Source organism: Morchella importuna, assembly GCF_003444635.1.
Source record: "Morchella importuna strain M04M26 chromosome Unknown Morimp01GS010, whole genome shotgun sequence".
NCBI lineage: Eukaryota > Fungi > Ascomycota > Pezizomycetes > Pezizales > Morchellaceae > Morchella > Morchella importuna.
In genome coordinates this window covers 245,706-264,185 of record NW_025763407.1, presented here as the reverse complement: position 1 = coordinate 264,185, position 18,480 = coordinate 245,706, and the positions used below count along the sequence as shown (strand labels likewise).

General features: G+C 45.9%; 6 protein-coding genes across 6 annotated transcripts; 3 read left to right on the top strand and 3 right to left on the bottom strand.

Moving 5' to 3' along the window:
- Positions 1-69: 69 nt before the first annotated feature.
- Positions 70-1,397, bottom strand: LAJ45_04167 (uncharacterized protein; the record flags this gene model as incomplete). The annotated part of the gene is made up of 4 exons (XM_046113748.1): positions 70-262; positions 322-750; positions 832-1,255; positions 1,313-1,397. The coding sequence occupies 4 exons, from the start codon at positions 1,395-1,397 to the stop codon at positions 70-72; spliced, it is 1,131 nt and encodes a 376-aa protein (XP_045972850.1).
- A 1,969-nt stretch (positions 1,398-3,366) lies between these two features.
- On the top strand, positions 3,367-4,327 carry LAJ45_04166 (uncharacterized protein; the record flags this gene model as incomplete). The annotated part of the gene is made up of 2 exons (XM_046113747.1): positions 3,367-4,241; positions 4,297-4,327. 2 exons carry the CDS (start codon positions 3,367-3,369, stop codon positions 4,325-4,327), a joined length of 906 nt encoding a protein of 301 aa, XP_045972849.1.
- A 923-nt stretch (positions 4,328-5,250) lies between these two features.
- LAJ45_04165 (uncharacterized protein) lies at positions 5,251-10,754 on the top strand (the record flags this gene model as incomplete). Its single annotated transcript, XM_046113746.1, has 5 exons — positions 5,251-7,494; positions 7,548-9,011; positions 9,069-9,188; positions 9,240-10,295; positions 10,347-10,754. 5 exons carry the CDS (start codon positions 5,251-5,253, stop codon positions 10,752-10,754), a joined length of 5,292 nt encoding a protein of 1,763 aa, XP_045972848.1.
- Positions 10,755-12,045: 1,291 nt separating this feature from the next.
- LAJ45_04164 (uncharacterized protein) lies at positions 12,046-12,474 on the top strand (the record flags this gene model as incomplete). Its single annotated transcript, XM_046113745.1, has 1 exon — positions 12,046-12,474. The coding sequence occupies one exon, from the start codon at positions 12,046-12,048 to the stop codon at positions 12,472-12,474; it is 429 nt and encodes a 142-aa protein (XP_045972847.1).
- Positions 12,475-13,809: 1,335 nt separating this feature from the next.
- On the bottom strand, positions 13,810-14,498 carry LAJ45_04163 (uncharacterized protein; the record flags this gene model as incomplete). Its single annotated transcript, XM_046113744.1, has 3 exons — positions 13,810-13,876; positions 13,938-14,258; positions 14,332-14,498. 3 exons carry the CDS (start codon positions 14,496-14,498, stop codon positions 13,810-13,812), a joined length of 555 nt encoding a protein of 184 aa, XP_045972846.1.
- A 2,280-nt stretch (positions 14,499-16,778) lies between these two features.
- LAJ45_04162 (uncharacterized protein) lies at positions 16,779-17,432 on the bottom strand (the record flags this gene model as incomplete). Its single annotated transcript, XM_046113743.1, has 3 exons — positions 16,779-17,049; positions 17,107-17,280; positions 17,413-17,432. The coding sequence occupies 3 exons, from the start codon at positions 17,430-17,432 to the stop codon at positions 16,779-16,781; spliced, it is 465 nt and encodes a 154-aa protein (XP_045972845.1).
- Positions 17,433-18,480: the final 1,048 nt, after the last annotated feature.

Genomic DNA, 18,480 nt, shown 5'->3' with positions numbered 1-18,480 from the left:
AAGCTATCATTTATTTCTAGACAGAATGATGTCTCTATGTAGATCAGGGCCTTCAAATGTATCCTTCCCTTACAACTCATCCTTCGGCGTATCCTTTGGTGCATCCTTTGGTGCATCTTGTACAAGAATCTCTGTATTTGGTACAAGATCTCCGGTAGCAAATAAGTGGGTAATTGATTTCGCCATCCCAATAAATTTCAGTCTTGGCCCTTCCTCAAAGATCCTCTTCGGGATTTTGTACCCAAACTGTTCGAACAGAAGCCTTCATTGAAGCATACACGGTTAGAACTTGCACTGGTCCTAAGCAATGGAAGGACTTACTCAAAGTCTTCGGTCTTGTAGAAAACCAAAGCACCATCACCCATTCCCTCAATAACATGCACCATTCCCAAAATCTCGGCCATATCTTCTCGGAATTTGTCCTCAAACTTGTGGTCCTTGGAGAAGTGCCAGTTGTAATTGCCTCTTGCCTTCTTTCGTAAGAATTCTTGGCGTTGAGTAGCGTTGAGGGGGCCGGATGAGGGGTGGTTCCTGTCGGATAGAGCGATGGGTTGATCTTGCTTTATGATCCATTTAATGAGCTGCTCGGTTGTGAGGTAGGGAAATATATCTGTTGGGTCTTTGAACGGGAGAGGTAGGATCGGGAGGTGTCTGTTTTCGTAGGCGAGGGAGACGAGGTCGTTGGCTGGGGGGAGTGGGTAATCGAGACGGTATGTTCGTAGGAATGAGCGGAGTTCTTCAACAGTCCAACTATTAAAATGAAAATTGGTTGTTAGCTTTAGGCCTACGCTATTCTGTGGGGAAGACAGGAGGAATTTTCTTGCTACTTACTCTTTGAGAGGTTTGATATCCCCGACTATCTGAACCTTCCCTACTCGCTCATGGATAGCCTTTACAGCCATATCTGCAAGCGCTTTCTTGCTCTTTGAAGTGGTCTCCTGCTCCTCCTCTTCTGATGGGCATTTAGGAAGCTCCTCGCCGCCCTTGCGCTCAAGAGTACCCATATACTCGTACAGTCGCTGGCAGCTCCATGAATTCAGTTCCTCAGGATCAAAACTTGTAACCTCTGGGGCTAGATGCGCATATGCTTTCACTGTGTCGAGGAGGGCGTTGCGGTCAAATGGAATAGCAATCCCGCGGATATCGAGGAAAAGAAGAAGCCTCTCAGTGGACCAGCCGGAGAGGGCCTGCTTCTCAGGAATGAGACGCTCGTTTGCCGTGCAGAACGGCGCAACTGAAAGGATGAGAACTGCAGCTAGGGTTGTCAATCGCATGTTGGAATGTTTGTGTGAAATTGAATGGAGATCTCAACTGTGTTCTTCACAAGTATATAAATGCCATTTGGTTTCGTAAATACCACGTATATCTTTAGGGTTCGGTGGTGAGGATAGGCTCATTGACGCGGAGGTCGGGCCGGGTTAATATAATCTGTCCCTGAACCCCGGATATATACCCCAGTTATCCCGACCCTGTAGAACATTAGGCGAGATCAAGTACAGCGAGAAGTAAAATTATTGTAGAAACAGGGGTCTAAAAACAGGGTTTCTGTGGCTGGGCAAGCCAATAGGACTCCTCCCATATTTCTACAATAATCTTACCGCAAGCTGTAGTGAGCTGTGGAAGATGCTCATCTATATATGATCATGAGACAAATACTACTATTGTTTTTATAATAATTAATTTCTATATGATGATAGCAGTAATATTATGCGCGCGGTCGGGAGGGGTATCTGCCGCATTTCCTACTATTTTATCATTGGCCTCCAATATGCTGCTACATCTACAAGGGTACATCTATGTAGAACCTACAGTATGTATATAATTCTGCGATAGTTGGGAAAACTAAAACATGGGAATAGTACATGTATCTTTAGGCTGGTTTAAGCTAAATTCCGCTGCTAATTGTTGGCTGGTTTCGCCAGTTAACACTTTAAGCCTGGTCCAGTGAATAAAGGCTTGGCACAAGGTTAGGGAAGATTTTGGCGCTTAACGACAATGTTGATTGATAGATCTATTCATTCTCTAGTGGTAGTGTCCACCTAATTGGCATATCTTCTCATACCAAGCTGTGCCTACCTTGGCCGGTTTCAAAGGTTCTGGGGGTACGTATACCGCTAAAAAAAAAAAAAAAAGGTGGTAATTTGGCCTCATAAGACGTTAAGGACACAATGTTTAAAAGATAATGCTATTTTCTAAAGCGCGTGTAAGTACATTACATGTATGGCTGGCTAGTCTCGTTCCCGGCGGCCCCATTTTATCTTTTTTCTTTTTTTTTTTTTTTATTGAATCTCATGGTAGTTGACAATTTATACTGACCTTTTTTAGTCTAGTTGCTATGCCAAAAAAAGCCGGTTGCTATGTTAAAACCTCGACTGGACTGCTAATATACATATACAGCTTCAGAATATAAATCCAAGAAAAATTGCCCACAGCCCGAAAACATCGTCTTGCTAGCCATATAACGAGTACTCTATATACTAGCAGCACTCTGAGTACAACTAGTTCTCTTGGAGAATATCATCTTCTGCCATATATATATGTACATAGTGTACAATTGTACTGGTGAGCCTGCATATTATATTACAAGCGGAGTGCGGCCTTCAGCCGCCCAAATGTAGTGAGGAAATGGAGGTGCGGGCGGTACTGCAATAGGAATTTCTTAGATTATTGCTGTCATTCTGGATTATTGGGTCATTCAAAGGTATAGGCATGCACTAAACCTCATCTCCACCTCTCCTTTATGTAATCTGTGATATATTAGCTCTAGTATGCACTCTAAGTCATTCAATGAGTAGCGTTAGTGTGTACATGTAGTTCATGATAAAATTAAAATGGTATCAGGGAAATTCGACCTTCATATATAGAAATATAGCTGTAGTTCTGTCGCTAGTGTTCTTTTATATCCATCAACTGCAATAGCTACACGCCTTTTAATGCTAGTTCCCTTCCATCTCGGGAGAAGTTCTTTGTCGAATCATGATATGCAATCAATAGGAGACGTTCCTGGTGACGATGAGGAAGACTATATAGTTTAGATTAGCCGGCCGTAACGTAGTTGTTGGTAATTGAGGGGAATAAAAAGCACAAAGGAGGGGTATTTCTTTTGGAAAGGCATATGTAGTTATAGTACCAGACTAAGTAGTTGTTTCACAGGTATTTAATTTCAGTTCCAACAAGTACGCAGATTCGTCATTAAATCTCTGGAAAACGGTAGGCACACCCCACCACCATGCGGCTTAAAAGCTTAATCCCTCTACATCAATCCCTGTCACATTACCCGGACGTCACGTCTCACGCGGGAATAACACAAAACTTGTACCAAATATGTGCAATATCAGTCCCTATTTCCACGAATAAAACACAAAAATGGCACGCACACACTCCCGCTCACCGCCACTCCACGAAGTCGACAGACCCCGCAGAAACCGGTCAACTTCACCTCGAGACAGTGATCGGGATCGAAGACACAGGTCGAGACGACACGACGACGAAGACAGACGGAGGCCACGAGAGGACCGAGATCGAAGAGATAGGGGCGGAGATAGGGGCGAGAGAGAAAGACACAGAGACAGAGACAGAGATAGGGGTGGACGGGAAGAAAGGGGTAGTAGAGATAAGGATAGGGGTGCGAGAGAAGACCGTGGATCTACTAGAAGCTCACGCGAGAAGAGCTACAACGGCGACAAAGACAAACCCAAGGAAGACCCCCGAGCAGCTCTGGCCCGCCGAGCCGCAGGATCAAGCGCCCCCGGCCCCGGTACGGGTGCAAACGCAGACACTACCGAAGGTGAACCCGTCAAGAAGGAGGTAGCCAACTTCGGAAACACGGGGCTCCTTGCCGCGGCGACAAATACGGTTAACGGTGTGGTCTTGAAGTACAGCGAGCCAGCCGAAGCTCGGAAACCCCCAGGCTCGCAGAAATGGAGGTTATTCGTGTTCAAGGACAAGGATATTGTTGACAACATCGACCTTAACGTGAATAGCTGCTGGCTCGTGGGAAGGGATAGGGCGGTGGCAGATCTGCCGGTGGATCACCCGAGTTGCAGTAAGCAGCATGCGGTGATACAGTTTAGGTTTGTGACAAAAGTAGGGGAGTTTGGGGATAAGGAGAGTTCGGTGAAGCCATATCTATTAGATCTGGACAGTGCAAATGGGACATTTGTCGGCAAGGATAAGATTCCTGAGAGGAGATATGTCGAACTTAAGGAGGGCGATTTGGTAAAGTTTGGGTTGAGTACGAGGTTTGAGATTCTATCCTTGGCGTTATTTAGTAGATATTGACCGTGATTATCGCAGGGAATATGTTTTCATGCTCGAAAAGGATTAGACGTCCTCCATGGACTTTGTCTTGGGAACGAAGGTGTTGTGGCCTGAAAACACAACAAGTAATTTGTCCTGAAACGATTAAGAACATCACAAGGAATGATTAGAATGTAAAGCCCATGCAGTCACAGCGTTTAGTGTATACACACATGTAAAAAAAAAATATAAATATGTCGCGTAAAGTAGCAAACTCAATAATAAGGATGCAGTGCATGCACGTTCGTGCACTGCATAAATGAGTAACAGCCTACATGTAGAGTAGGTAGATCAATCCCAAGAATTGGGCTGGCTGCGTACCCGAGACAGTTGAGATATATTATTACATGTACGCATAGACAGTTCTATTAAATACATACTCTAGTAGTACCAAGGTGGCTGGCATTCGTGATATGTTGGGAACGCATGGGTTCTGAATTGCTCATACCTACATGTAGTGACACTCACCTTGAATGCGTACTCCTTGTTGGCCCGCTAGATAGCTTGAAGACAGGCTAGAAACAAGTACAGACACAAGTTCCGGGACTAAGAACAAGAAGCCATTTATGTCATCTTAAAAACTCCACACAATATCCGAGAGGCAAAGAAGAATCAGTCATCCTTCTTCACCTTCAAAACTTCCTCTTGGAAATTTCTTTCCTTCCTTAACATCCTCCTCCTGTTCATAACTATCATCATTATTATCATCACACTCCCTCCTCCTCCTCCTCCTCCTCCTCCTCCTCTGATCTTCATCATACTCTCCCCTCTACCCCCCTGCTTCAATTCAGCTAACCCCTGCTTGCATACCCCTGAATCAAAACAAACGCTGTAAGCTCATTGGGAAACAGAATTTACAGTTAATAAAAAAGAAACGGAATCCTGGCTGTCGTAAAGAAAAGAAGTAGAGTGATTCGTTTCTCTACCTTTTTTACCCACCCAAAATCGTTTATGTACCACTCCCGTGACGTATTACCGTCACGACCCCCTACCGTCACTACGGCTCGATCTAAACCATCCCGTTCTCCTTCTTCTCCAACTCTCTCTCGTCTTCAGAGTTTCGCGAGACGCCTCTCGCTGGGGTCAATACGTTCATCTACAAAGTCATCTCAATCCACTACTCACAAAAAGAGCCAATCACCATCTAGGGCCAGTTCCCCATCCCTGATCACCACACCTGCATTACCGGCCCCAGTACCACCAACTCCACCCGTCAGTGACGAGCTACAAAAATCTACTGGAGAAACACCAGCACAACTTGACGGGACTTCAACAAGCTGTCCAGTATATCTAGAGATGGAACCCTTGTCGCCACAACTACCTCCAAGTAGAGACCCTGAAGGAGGAGGGGGTATTTCACTACTTCCTTCCGCAAGCCCACCCCTACCAAGCAGTCCAGTCTATTCTCACCGCGATGACGATACAAGTCATTATCATAATGTTGGCGACGAGAGTTTACCTTCTGGACAGAAACGGCATTTAATGAATTTTGAGAGCTCTTTTAGGGCTGATTCAGAGCTCAGTCGGTTGTCTTCAAATGCACCTGCAGAGCGCGAGGCCGAGGAGAGAGAGGTGCCTGGTAGGACTGCATCTGCGTCTGAACTCGGTCGCGTAGGTGACATGGGACCACCACCGCTTCCGGTTAACACGGGTGCTTCTGCTGCGAGTAAGAGACGTCTACACCGTAGCGCAAGTAACATCTCAAATCGGAGTAGCAAATCAGGTCGAAGCATTTCAGCGTCGAATCGCAGCACATCGGTTTCGCACAGAAACAGGAACGGGTCAGTGTCGACCACTAAGGAGGAGGTGGAAGAGGAGAAGAGCGAAGAGCGGCAACAGGGGATCACTGCAGGTTCGTCACCGTTTTTGCCGTTTTCAACGGGCGATTCAACCGGGTCCGAAGAACCTTTTAGCACCCCACTTCATCTATCTACTAGCGATAACGACGCCGCACTCGAAAATTTCAGTAGCAGCCCCACTGTTGCTGCGTTAACAAGAAATTCTTCACGGAGCGCATCGGCGCTGGGTCCAGCGTTCGTGCCCACTCAGCGTTCCAAAGAGCCGGAACAGCAGTCATCATCATCAGAGGAAGAAATTGGACTAGGGATACAGAGGCAACCATCAGCAAGATCGTTACCAGGGGAAGAGGGAGCGGCTGTCAAATCTTCAAGCGCCTCTACACTGTCTGCAAGAATTCAAGCTAGTTCTTCGTCGAGTTATGGAGCGTCGCATAGGAAACGGCCAAAGTTTTTGAAATCAAGACAGAGCTCGAGTCAACGGAGTAGTGTGTCGAGCATGACGGATATGCACCTAGATTTGAACCTGGATATGGATCATGATGGAGCAAGCACAATTACGGCGGGAGATGTTGGCGGGGGAGCCTTGTCACGGTCTACCAGCTTGGGATCCATTGCTTCTGGGGTGACTGGAATCGCTGGAGGAAGCATTTATGGAGATAAAAACAACGGGGTTTCTATGTCCGCAGCTGAAAGAGCTCTGGCCCGCCTTGATGAAGAGGAACGAAATTCAAGAAGGGGCTCTATCGTTGATGATAAAGAAGCGGGTAAAGGTCGCCAGGCAAAAGAGGAATACAAAGAACCCACAACGCCCACCGATCAAAAACCACCGTTAGAACCCACGGACACTATTATAACTGCACATGTAAAGTCGATACACATACCTGCAACTGTAACACGAGAGTACCATTCCCGCCATCTTGGCGGGATGACTCCCGGAAGTCCATCAAAGCGGACAGGTGCAGCTCCCGTTCTACCACAGGGAAAGAACATGACTCTGAAAGAACAGAGTGCTATCATCGACCGTCTTCAAAAAGAAAACTTTGATCTCAAGATTAAAGTATTTTATCTCAACGAAAAACTCGAGAAACAATCCGATGAGGGAATTAAGGAAATGACAAAGGAGAATGTTGAGATGAAAGTAAAACTTGCCGAAGGGATGAGGGAGCGGAAGTCACTCAAGAGACGACTGAAAGAGTTAGAGAAAAAGGTTGAGGATATGGGCGGCGAGAAAGAGGGGAGAGAGGACGGCGAAGATGGTGAGATTTGGGAATTAAAGGAGCGGGTTGAGAGATATGAGATCGAGATCGAGGAGTTGACTCGCCGGGAGCGTGAACGCGAGGAAAGACTAAGAAACGACATCGGGAGTAAAGGAGAGCCAGCAAGAGCTGAGGATGTTGTGAGTTTGAGAGTGCCTATCTTTAGTTTTGATTTGACTAACAGCGTCAATAGGAAATGCTTCGTGAATTCCTTGAAACCGAAACCGCACGCAGGGAACAAGTCGACCTTGAGAATCGTAGACTACGAGAGGAACTCTGGAGATTGCGAAACGAGCCAAATAACTCTCACCTAAGTACCGGTAGCACTCGACAAAACTCTGTACGAGGCGGTTCTGAACCAAGAGAGGATGGCAGCTTAATGAGTCAACTTCGTTATGAGAATGATGAGCTCCGTAGAGAAGTTGGTGCCCAGACAAGCATGCTTACCTCTAGGAACCGTGAAAAGGAACGGCTCTACCAGGAAATCGAGGACTTGAAACTACACATGCGGAATGGCGGAATTAGTTCTGCAATGGGTATGTCAGACAGGGGAATGATGAACGACAATCGCTCGGTCATTGGCGGCACCATCCTCGGCAGTGACCGTATCCTCGAACGATCCATTTCCCGTGCCGGTGCTGCAAGTGCAACCGGAACCCATGCTACGAATCTTAGTGAGAGTGAGAGAGATGACTATGAAAACGTCAATGGTGAACTCCGAGATCGTATATCCGAGCTCCGCCTAAATAACCAAGAGCTTAAACTCCAACTCGATGATTGCTACCGCGCACTCCACCAGCGTGAAGAGGAAGCAAAGCAGCTCGAAGCTGAGTATGCGGAGGATCTCGAAGTCGCACAGGCAGAAGTCCAGGAAATGCAAGCTGAACGCAACGAAGCTTTGCGCATGCACGAGGAAATTGGATTAGATTTCGAACAGCTGAAGGAGGAGGCTGAGGAGGAAATCCAACGGCTCGAGGAGGAGATGGTCATCCGTGTGAATGAGTTGAATCATGAGCTCAACCGGGTGGAGGAGGAGGCCCGCATGAAGGAGGAAGACTTCAGGGGATTACAGCTGGAGATGAGGAATGTATCCGAAACCGTGGTTAGGTTAGAGGACGCTCAGGAGGAGCATGCTGGTGAAATCCAGCGGCTGGAACAGAAAATCGAGGAGTTAGAGAGAACTATACAGGAGAACGAAGAAGAGATGAATGCACTAGAGAGCACTCTCAGGGAAGCCAACGAAAAGATCGAAATGATGACCGTCCAGAGCGAGAGTGCAAAGGGGGAAATTGCATTCTTGAGAGAAGAGCAAGATGCTGATAAGATCAAAATCGGAGAGTTACAGAACATCATCAAGGGCATGACGAAGGAGGTCGAAGACGAACGGGAACGTTTCAAAGAGACCCAAGAACAACTAGAGGCCGAGCGTCACGAGCGTGAAAGCTCGGGTGATCAACGCCACCAAGAATGGGAAAAGAAGGTCAATGAAAAAAATAACGAAGTCATGACTGTCAAAGAGGAAGTCCGCAGACTACGTGGTAAAGTTTCCACCCGCGAAGAAGAGGCGAAACAGTGGAAAGAAAAGTTGGAAGACCTGGAGAAGGCTCTCAGAGAAGCTATGGGCGATCTCTCGGGAACACGTTCTGGGATACTTGAGGTAAACTCGCGCGCACCATCTGGTGAAAAGATGAGTCTAATAAAAGACTTGAAACAGTCAATCGTAAACATGCAAAGCGAACTGGAGAGTACCCTGGAGGAGCTGGATTACACAAAGAATTTGTTGAGTGAAAAAGACCGGATGTTGAAGGATAGAGAACATCTTTTGGAGACTATGGTGGGTTCCTGCTCATCCGAGTTAGTTTGTGGTTTGGCTAATAATAAGTAGGCACTAGAGTCGAGAAAACTCTCGGATATGCTTGATAAAGAAAAATCCGGTCGCAAGACAGATCGTGCCACCATTGATACTCTACAAACAAACCATCAACAATCTCGACACAAGCTCTCACAGCACCAGACACAGTACACCGATTTAGAGAAAGCTCGCAGTAAAGACAACCGTACTATTCAACAGCTCGAGCATCAATATCGCGAGCAGCTCGCAGAACGTAATAATCTCCTCATTCAAATCTGGCAGCGTCTCAGTGCCCTATGTGGACCAGATTGGACTCAACGCAATAGTATTGTCCAAACTACCACCGGCCCTGGCGGCGCTACCGGAAAACAGAGTATGGAAACTGCAGTTGTTGGTGCTCTGCAAGGATTCCAAAAGAATATGCTCTGTGGGGTCAAAACCATCGAGAGTATTGTGGCTGGATTTAAAACCCGCTGCAGAGGCGTTGAGAGGGATCTGTGGAAAGAATATCAGGTCGTTGAGAATGCGCTTGAGAGCCGTACCCGTCGTTTAGAACGACTTGAAAATCTCGTTCGCGGCGGTATCGGTGAGCAAAGCGGCATGAGAACTGAGGTTGCAAAGCTCAGGACCGAAAACAGACTCTTGAAAGCTGAACTCAACGTTATGAAAAACGAACAGGCGGCCGCGCAACAGACGTCGCCCCTCCATAGGTCGAAGACTGTTGCTAGCTCTTCTTCAAACACCATTGTCGCTTCAACCCCAACAGAGCGGAAACACCGTCATCGACATCACCGTGAGAAGGACGGAGATTCTAAGTCTGATTTCCTCAACGAGAAGCAAGAAACTGCCCTTGTTGCCCCTCTCACTCCTGGCATTATGACTAGAACCGCTTCTACAGCCTCTGTGCCGGTGTCAACCGACTCGACAGACGTATCTGAGAAGCGCTGGATCTTGCGCCTTCGTGAACTTGAAAAGCGTCTCAAGGCTGAACGCGAGGCAAGACTGCTCGACCGCTCTGCGGCGAAGAAGAAGGTTGATGAGGCGCGCGGGCAACGTGAAGAGTTGAAAGCTGAACTCGAGAGAGAACGGGTGAGTAAAATTGGGAGTTGACTCTCAAGGGCCATGAGGAAGGGGGATAAGGGCGGAAAGCAAGTTGAGCGCATTGAACCGGTGGCAGAAAGGCCCGTAAAAGATCAAACCCCACCGGTCATTGTAGTTGATAAGGCGGAAGAGGACGATGGTGAGAGGGAGAAAGACCGAGAAAAGAAGAGGAAAAAACACAAAGAGGGGGAGGGAAGCAGTGAAGGGAAAAAACACAGAGATAGAGATGAGAGCGACGGCAAGAAACACAGATCTCGAGAAGGCCGTGAGGGGAAAAAACATAGGGATAGAGACGGCAGCAGCAGAGGCAGCAGCAGCAAAGAAAAACATCGGGAACGAAGCGATGGCAAGAAACATCGCGAAAAGAGCGAGGGCGGAAAACATAGGGAGGGTAGAAGCAGAGAAGGTAGAAGAAGCAGGGAAGATAGGGAGCTCGAACAAGAGTAATGATTGTATGAGATAAGTAGTTTTTACAAGGGAAGAGGTGTTTTGGGCGGTGTTATGGGGTTCTTTTTTACTCTCTTTTTTTTATTACTCTTTCTGTTTTACCGCGTACCCATTAGTTGTGTTTTATTTTACTATTGAGGGATGGATATTTTTTATCTTACTTTTTTCTCAGTGAACTTTTAATGATCGAGGAGGAGAGGTGATAATTATGTCTATCAAGAATTGTTTAATACGCGTTCACAGCAAATAATATGTAGTAACGATAGTTCTTTTCCAACAGAAGGCTTCAAAAACCCATCCTCAAGTACTTTATCTAGTAAACACTTGAGGCATGCATATAGTTAAGACCAATCATGCCAGATGCACATTCAGCTCTGCCCGTATTGGCTGGCCTTGCGTTAGGGGTTCGGCCCGAAGAATGACCACAATCTCAGGCCGCTTATCCTCCTGAACGCCCGGGCTGCACTTGAGTAAATACGTGAGGAAATATATCCCACCGTAAGCATAGAAATGTCGACCCTGATGCCATTTCCAGACGGCGATGCCTTAAATTCCCCACAGCAACTCTCCAGTCCTCCAAGAACACAGTTTCACATCTAGATTGGTTAGTTGTAGAAAGTCAAGAATCTGGCCTGCCACCTCAGCCACAGATGGTGTATGTTAGTTTGGCAGCAGTACTATTTCGAAAAAAAAAGTAGCGGTGCATTTACACACAGGGCCGGGGTGGGCCTAGCGGGTATGGTATGTGTATAGTCCGGTTGTCCAACTGATGTGAAGGCTAGCAGAGGCCCGGTCCGCTTGAGTGGGGATATGTAGTCCTTAACCTTCTGCTTTCAAATGATGCATCGATCATCGATGGGTGATTCATCGGTGAACTAGTTAGACCAAATTCCGAAAACACTTGTGTGCATTTTAAAGTCCATCACTGGGCCTTATAACTTTATTACCGAGAAGTTGATCTGTTTCGAAAACTAATTTAAGGAACGGCAACTGGTAGATGTTTGATCACTTCTTTGTAGGGTTCTTTGTTATGCTCTGCCCGACGGGGAAGAGGTGCTTGAACATTCAAGTGGAGGGACACGCTGTATTGTATTGTATTGAATCGACCAACTGAACACAATATAGCTTAAATATCCCAACCAACACACCACAATAAACAAAAAACACTATACCTAAAGCCTAACATATCTTGAGAACCATATGAGACAGACCAGACAAATACTACGAAAAGAAGTTACCTACCTACACGAATACACTACACCTATCAATAAGCTATACACTCAACATCAAAATGCGCCTCGACACTATCCTACTATTTACCTTTCCACTGATGAGTCTTGCCCTCACCAACCCACAACGCTTCCATCCCCGGGACGATCTCCGCGGTGATCCAGAAGATACGGTCAAGTGCGAAACCAGCAAAGGCTCCCCTATGGTTTCTGAGGTACTTAAGGCCGCCGATGAGCTCAAAAATAGCAAGAACTACGATCTTAGGTGCGTGCAGGGCAACGTTTTTGCGAGTCACTGCACAGAGCTTGCAAAATATGGCAGTTCCAGAATCATGCTCTGCGGATGGGGCGTGAGTGCCGGTTATTATATCTGGTGTCGAGAGGCTGCGATGGCTGCGAAGAGGATCGTGGATGACTGTAAGAACGACAACCGAGTTGGTGGGCAGTATAGCTTTAAGCATGCGCCTTTAATCGTTCAGGTCAGTTATTAGTAAGAATGTGGGTTAGTTAAAGGGCTTAATTTTTATCGATGAGGTTTTACGTGTTTTCCTCTTTAAATCGCCGATTGGCTAGAGTCTAGAAGATTAATTATAAAGAGAATTATAGAGTAGAATTTAACTTGATTTCCCCATAATATTATTATCTCTCGTGCCGATTCAGATTGACCTCTGAGATTTTTATATTCACCCTTTAATTAGTGTTCTGGATGCACTTGCGATCTTGCTTGCTGTATGCCGTTGGTAGCTGATGGACGTCCAATTGGAGGTAATGATAGTGATTCGATCATAGGTATATAAGAACGGATATTATGAGGAATTGTCCGCCGGTCCTTACAGGTGTAGAAAAGCATCCTTCTAGTGGATGCACATGTACGTTGTAGTAACATGTACTTACACATGTAGTGTTTACGCTAGTTGGGTGTTACATGCAGCAAAGGGGAATGTGGAGAACACGTGGAGTATTAGTGTATCAAAGGAGTGTGTTATTCTAAGGCATAAATTAGAAGAAGGGTGTCCATCCAATCCGGCTACACACACCCATTCTCGATACTTCTTCTGTCCATATATATCGTCAAGATTGGGCCCCTCACCTCACCACCCATTCATGGTCCATCACTCGACCTATGCGTTGACCAGAGCGATCCACTTTGATCTTTGTCTACTCTGCACCCCGTTCTCGTCTCTCTGTATCTTCCGACTGGACACCTCCGCTTTCATTATTTGCATGACATCCAATGCACCCATACAATTCAATCAGTTTTATCCAACCCACCCAGCCGCCTATACTCTCCAATCAATCCATCAGCAAAGAAACAAACCAGAGACATGGTTTCATGCACGTCATTCCATAAATGTAAATGCGCAATAATGATTAGCGTGTTTTTATGCAGGGCAATTTGGACAACCGCACTAGGTATTTCAATGAAGCGTGGGGTTGGTGGGGTGTGGCTCGTATCGTGGCTAGATATTACTGACTGTCCGTGGGTGATTACAGAAGCTTAAAATATCTAGATTAAAGCTTGTGTTTTCCTGAAAGTTTTATACAGATAGAATACTTTTATGTCATGGTAATCTTTACAAAATGCCATCCCTTCGTTTCTTTTTAATCTACTCATATCGTCATAGTAACGTCCTCCACCCCTACTCATCCTCATGAAAAAAATACAACTCCGTTCCACCCAACCAACTGACCAACAAAGAAAAATAAATATCACCCCGCCTCAGCATAGAACATATGGAAATTGGTATCATTAATGCGGGCATTGCAGCGTAAAAACAAAACGGATGCGAATCGAATAGGAATTGTGAATGTTGGCCTTAATCGAATTAGTATCCGCGTCGCGCTCGACTGATGACCTGCCACGAGAGCAAAATCATCCATACAAAGAGGAATCTATTTCAATATCCGTCAGTTACACAGCATATACAATCTACCCGGGACCTTAAGCACTCACGTAGCAATCATTTCCATGGCAAATGTCGTCTTCCACAAGTTACATACAGTCTCCTGCTGTATCCTCGCCAACGTGTATAGGCTCCCACCACCCCAGTAATCATCGTTATACACGTATCTCACGCAGTTATCATTGATGCTTCCCAGTGGCCCCCACAGCTCAATCGACGCCTTGACAAGGCCTGTGAGCCAAAGAACAAACATCACAAAGGATCCTATCATGACTACGATTGGAAGCAAGAGGTGTACGACATAGAGTCCGACGACTGTGAAGACGAAAAAGATGGTTACGATGCATATGGCGAGGAGGAAGTAGTAGTACCTGTCATTGACATCGTTAGCCCCGATAACGCAGCACAGCGACTATTGCGCAAGCGCTAGGAACTGATACTAACCACGGCACGGCGACAAAGAGCTTTTGTTGAATATACGTGAAGTACGCGAAGGAACCGAGCACGATTGAAGCGCAAACAAAGAGGATCAATAGTATGATACCGAGGAGTAGTTCCGGCCAGCGGTATCGCCGCAACTTGGCGGGACGTTCCACGATCACCTCGCCCATTGAGCTGGTGAGGGTGGTGCCCGTTGCCGTTGTCGTCGTTAGGTCCGACGTTGCGGCGGTATTGAGTGGGGAATAAATGGTGATTGATATTTACTGTCGCGGACTTAAAAACTGCTCGCAGTGGACGGAGCAGCCAAAGAAATCACGAAACGTTACAAAGTGACAACACAGAAGGGGGTGAAGAATGATGATGGATATGCGCAGGAAGAGGAAACAAGAGAGAAAGAAGGGAGGGGGGTAAGAAGGAGGGGGGACGAAAGGTATTTCACTCGCGCCTTTGATTGTTGTGTGAAAACTGCGTGGCAGGAACGGAGCGCTGTGTATGTGTGTGTACAGACAGATGCTTTTACTCCCAGTCTTAGGTAGGCGGTTGTCAAGCCCAACCACCTGAATTTCTGTTTCCACCCCCCCCCCTCAACCCCACCCCTGTCAGTTTAGAGGATGTATCTGCTAAGTGCTTTGCATGTATTTACCATCCCTGTTTCTTGCTTCTTCTCGCACTCTTACGGTTTACCAAAGGCACAGTTACGAGAAAATATAGGGCAGGCCGCAGAGTTACTGTACTCCCACATCTCAGCCGCGTAATCCATAGTTACCACGTCAACAGATAAAAGCTCCTTTACGGGTAATCGGCCTATCTACTAGATGTGTGCTCGATCTGTTGTGTTTCACACGCGAGAGTACAGTACCGCCGTCTCTAGAGTACAACAACCATACAGACAGACAGACAACAAACTACCAAATTGTCACTAGCTGATCCGAAGCATTACTCGCTACCTACTAATATTCCAGCCTAATACCCTACCGGGTAAGTACTAGGACAACTCAACACAAGCGAAAAAGGGGTCCTTGTGAGATTACAGGCGCAGGCGTGAATCCATGTTTCAAGCTGAACGGGACAGAAAGGGAAGTCTTGGCGAAATCCCCCGCACTCACATGAGTGCCCCCCATTGGCTTGGCGGGGTGAGTGATGGTTGATGAACCAGGGGAAGTGAGGCTTAGCGCCGAATCATCTTTCATGACCGGTGAGCCGTTTCATCTCAATTATCGTGGCTGTCGGATTCAACAATACACGTTACTCCAACAATTGAGTCCGATTCGCAATCCAACCGTCTATGATAATGCGGAGTGCCGACTTCCCGTTTGTGCTCATTGATAATTGGGGTGTGGGGTGCATTGTCGAATCATAAGCTTCGCGAGGACGGGTGAACACCTCGAGCCCGAGGGGAACATGCATATTACAGATTAACTTCTCATGCTGTAGCGCATCAGTTCTCAATACTAAGCATTTTAAAGCATTAAAGAGAGAGTTATGTACCTGCATTATGTGCAGTAGTTATACCCCTTCTCCGATGTATGGTGTATCGTGCTCCATATATAACTTCTGACATGAATTTTATGACGACGTGTCTCTAACCCTTTTATGTATGAAAACGAGTTTTTACCTATGGTTTCAACGGAGCGGCCTGCAGATACCGGCTCGAGGTGACGCGGCTTGGAAACAGGCCACGACGAAGCTACGAACTCATCCCTAAAAAGTCGCTTGACTAATTGTGATAGTCTTGATACTTCTAATTTACTAAAGAAGACAGATATGAAACCACGCAGATCTAGGGCTCTACGATAACTGATATACGAAGTGAGGATACAGTTTCGGTATCGCCGTATGAGAAACAGTCACCTCTGTAGATGGCGGCGGTCGAGTGATGTGTCATGAATGTGTCACTATGAGAACCGATGACTAATCACTCCTTGTTGGGGCCAACCAAATTTAATGTGATTACGATAAATCTAGTATAATACACTTCGTTGGATATTCCTCGATAGCAGTACTAGCAGTTCCGACTGCAATTTCGGCCACGAGCAGGCCAAATAATGCGCAGGTAAGGGTAGAAACTAGTACTGGTATTAATAAAAGTAATAGAAATCACAACGACTAGAGTTAGTATAATTTGCTAAAACTGCTGAACAGGCCATATTCCTCGATGAAAGCATCATTCGTTCGGCCATCTAGTTCATGTATACAATAACGGGATCTGCGGAAAAGACAGTGTGGATTTTATAGCTAAGATATACGTATACTAAATATAAAATGAAAGGAGCTTCATCAAGTGATGATAGCTACTGCTAGTAAGATAAGTAAAAGTAAAGAGTGAGGGCGGAACAAAAATAAATAGTTGAAAGAGGGTGTGAAGGAGAACAAGATAGATGAGTAACACCAGCCAGAAAACTTAGGTGACAGGGCCGGGAGTGGCATTAACAACGCCGTTTTTCGCTCCCTTAGATGCCAAATCTGTACTGGACAACAGGGACCACCTGTCCATGCGCCTTTCTCAAATGTTGCAACATATTGTCCCTCCGGGAAAACCCTTCTTCACCAACCCTTTTACACCCGGCAAATTCACAATCAACCAGCGAATTTTTGAGGCCATGTTTCGTCCTACAGCGGCGGTTGAAGTCATTCATCGTAGTAGAAGTAGCATGGTCTGCACAGTTTTCGTTGAGGCAAGTGATTTGAAGTCTTCCGAGACGTTGACAGCTGTGTGGGCCGCTATGCGTAGTGGTTAGGTTAATTGGTTGGAAGCGAGATACTACAATCGGAACTTACTTTAGATCTCCTTTGCATTTTCCGTTGCAGGCGGCAACGGGGTTTGCGGGTTCTTCGACTGCGGGAGATGCGGGCTCTGGAGGCTCAAGAAGAGCTTCAACTAGCTCAACCTCGGCGCTGGGTCCTGGTGCTAGTTGAAGCTGCTCAGGTGTCACGAAAATATCGGGTTGGGATCTAGGCGGATCGGGTTGTACTAGGTCAAGTTTAAAAGCATCGTAGCTTGATTCGTCCTCAAGCAAGGCTACATAGATACATGTATTAGTGGATCTAAATTACATCAGCAAGGCGAGTCAAAAAAAAAATTACCTAATAGCCTGCTCCATCATCTGGAACAAGGATGGCCAATATGTAATGCGTGATCAAGGCTTCGAATCAAGCACAAGCTTCAGGAAACTTTAGGCGGGTAGTTGGAAAAATTGGCAGCAGTTCGATAACTTTACTGAGAGAGAAGACGGGGGAATTTTGCCCAACTTATCTCCTAACTAGCTGTTGTCGTCTAAAGTTGCATGTTTTGGCAGCGAGCCTGACGAGCCTGCATGAGGGCAGTGAATTGGATTGGATGCTGAATGTCTTAGTGTAACACAGCTTTGCATGGGGCTAGCCTAGCTACTGAAGATGCCAATGATAATTGGAGCACAGGAATAAAGCGGATTGAATACCCTAACCACGAACTTCACGTTATGTAATAACATACTACTCTTGTAGAGTACCCATCCCCTTTGCCAAACACAAATTAAAGGCTGAAGAGGTTTGGGATCGAACGAGAGAAAATTGTAACCTACACCGGAGATCATGAAAGCAGAAATTCGAAAACAATATGAATTCACATATATGACCATAATTTATCCGCAACGAGCTTTAGAAACTTATAAAGCTCTTGATAGGATTGACTACTTTCCTCATGATTAGAAAGATTTGTATATGATAGGAAAGTTCTAGATAAATGATAAATACATAGTATTGTGGGGTGACAAAAGTTCTCGTGATTTTTTACATGGATGTATCATGAAACGACTCTAACTTCACGATATTTAGGAGACAGCTACGCGACTTGAGAGCTTAAGATTGATAGGAACATACCTCTTAGGTATAATTCCAATTACCGACTTTGTGGATTGGTCTTTTGAAAATTCCCCTGCTGGTTGCTATGCGAAAATCACGAGAACTTTTGTCACCCCACAATACGTACTACTTCGCCTTATAGTACTGTTAGCTCACCTTTATACATGCATGTTTTAATTTATACCATCCCATTACCCATTGGATATCCATCATCTACATATCTTTCCCGATTTACACCTTTATATGGCTTTATGCCCTCTTTTAACTCCTTTTGGAGTTTACCCTCCCTTTTCGAATCATTTATATCCATTT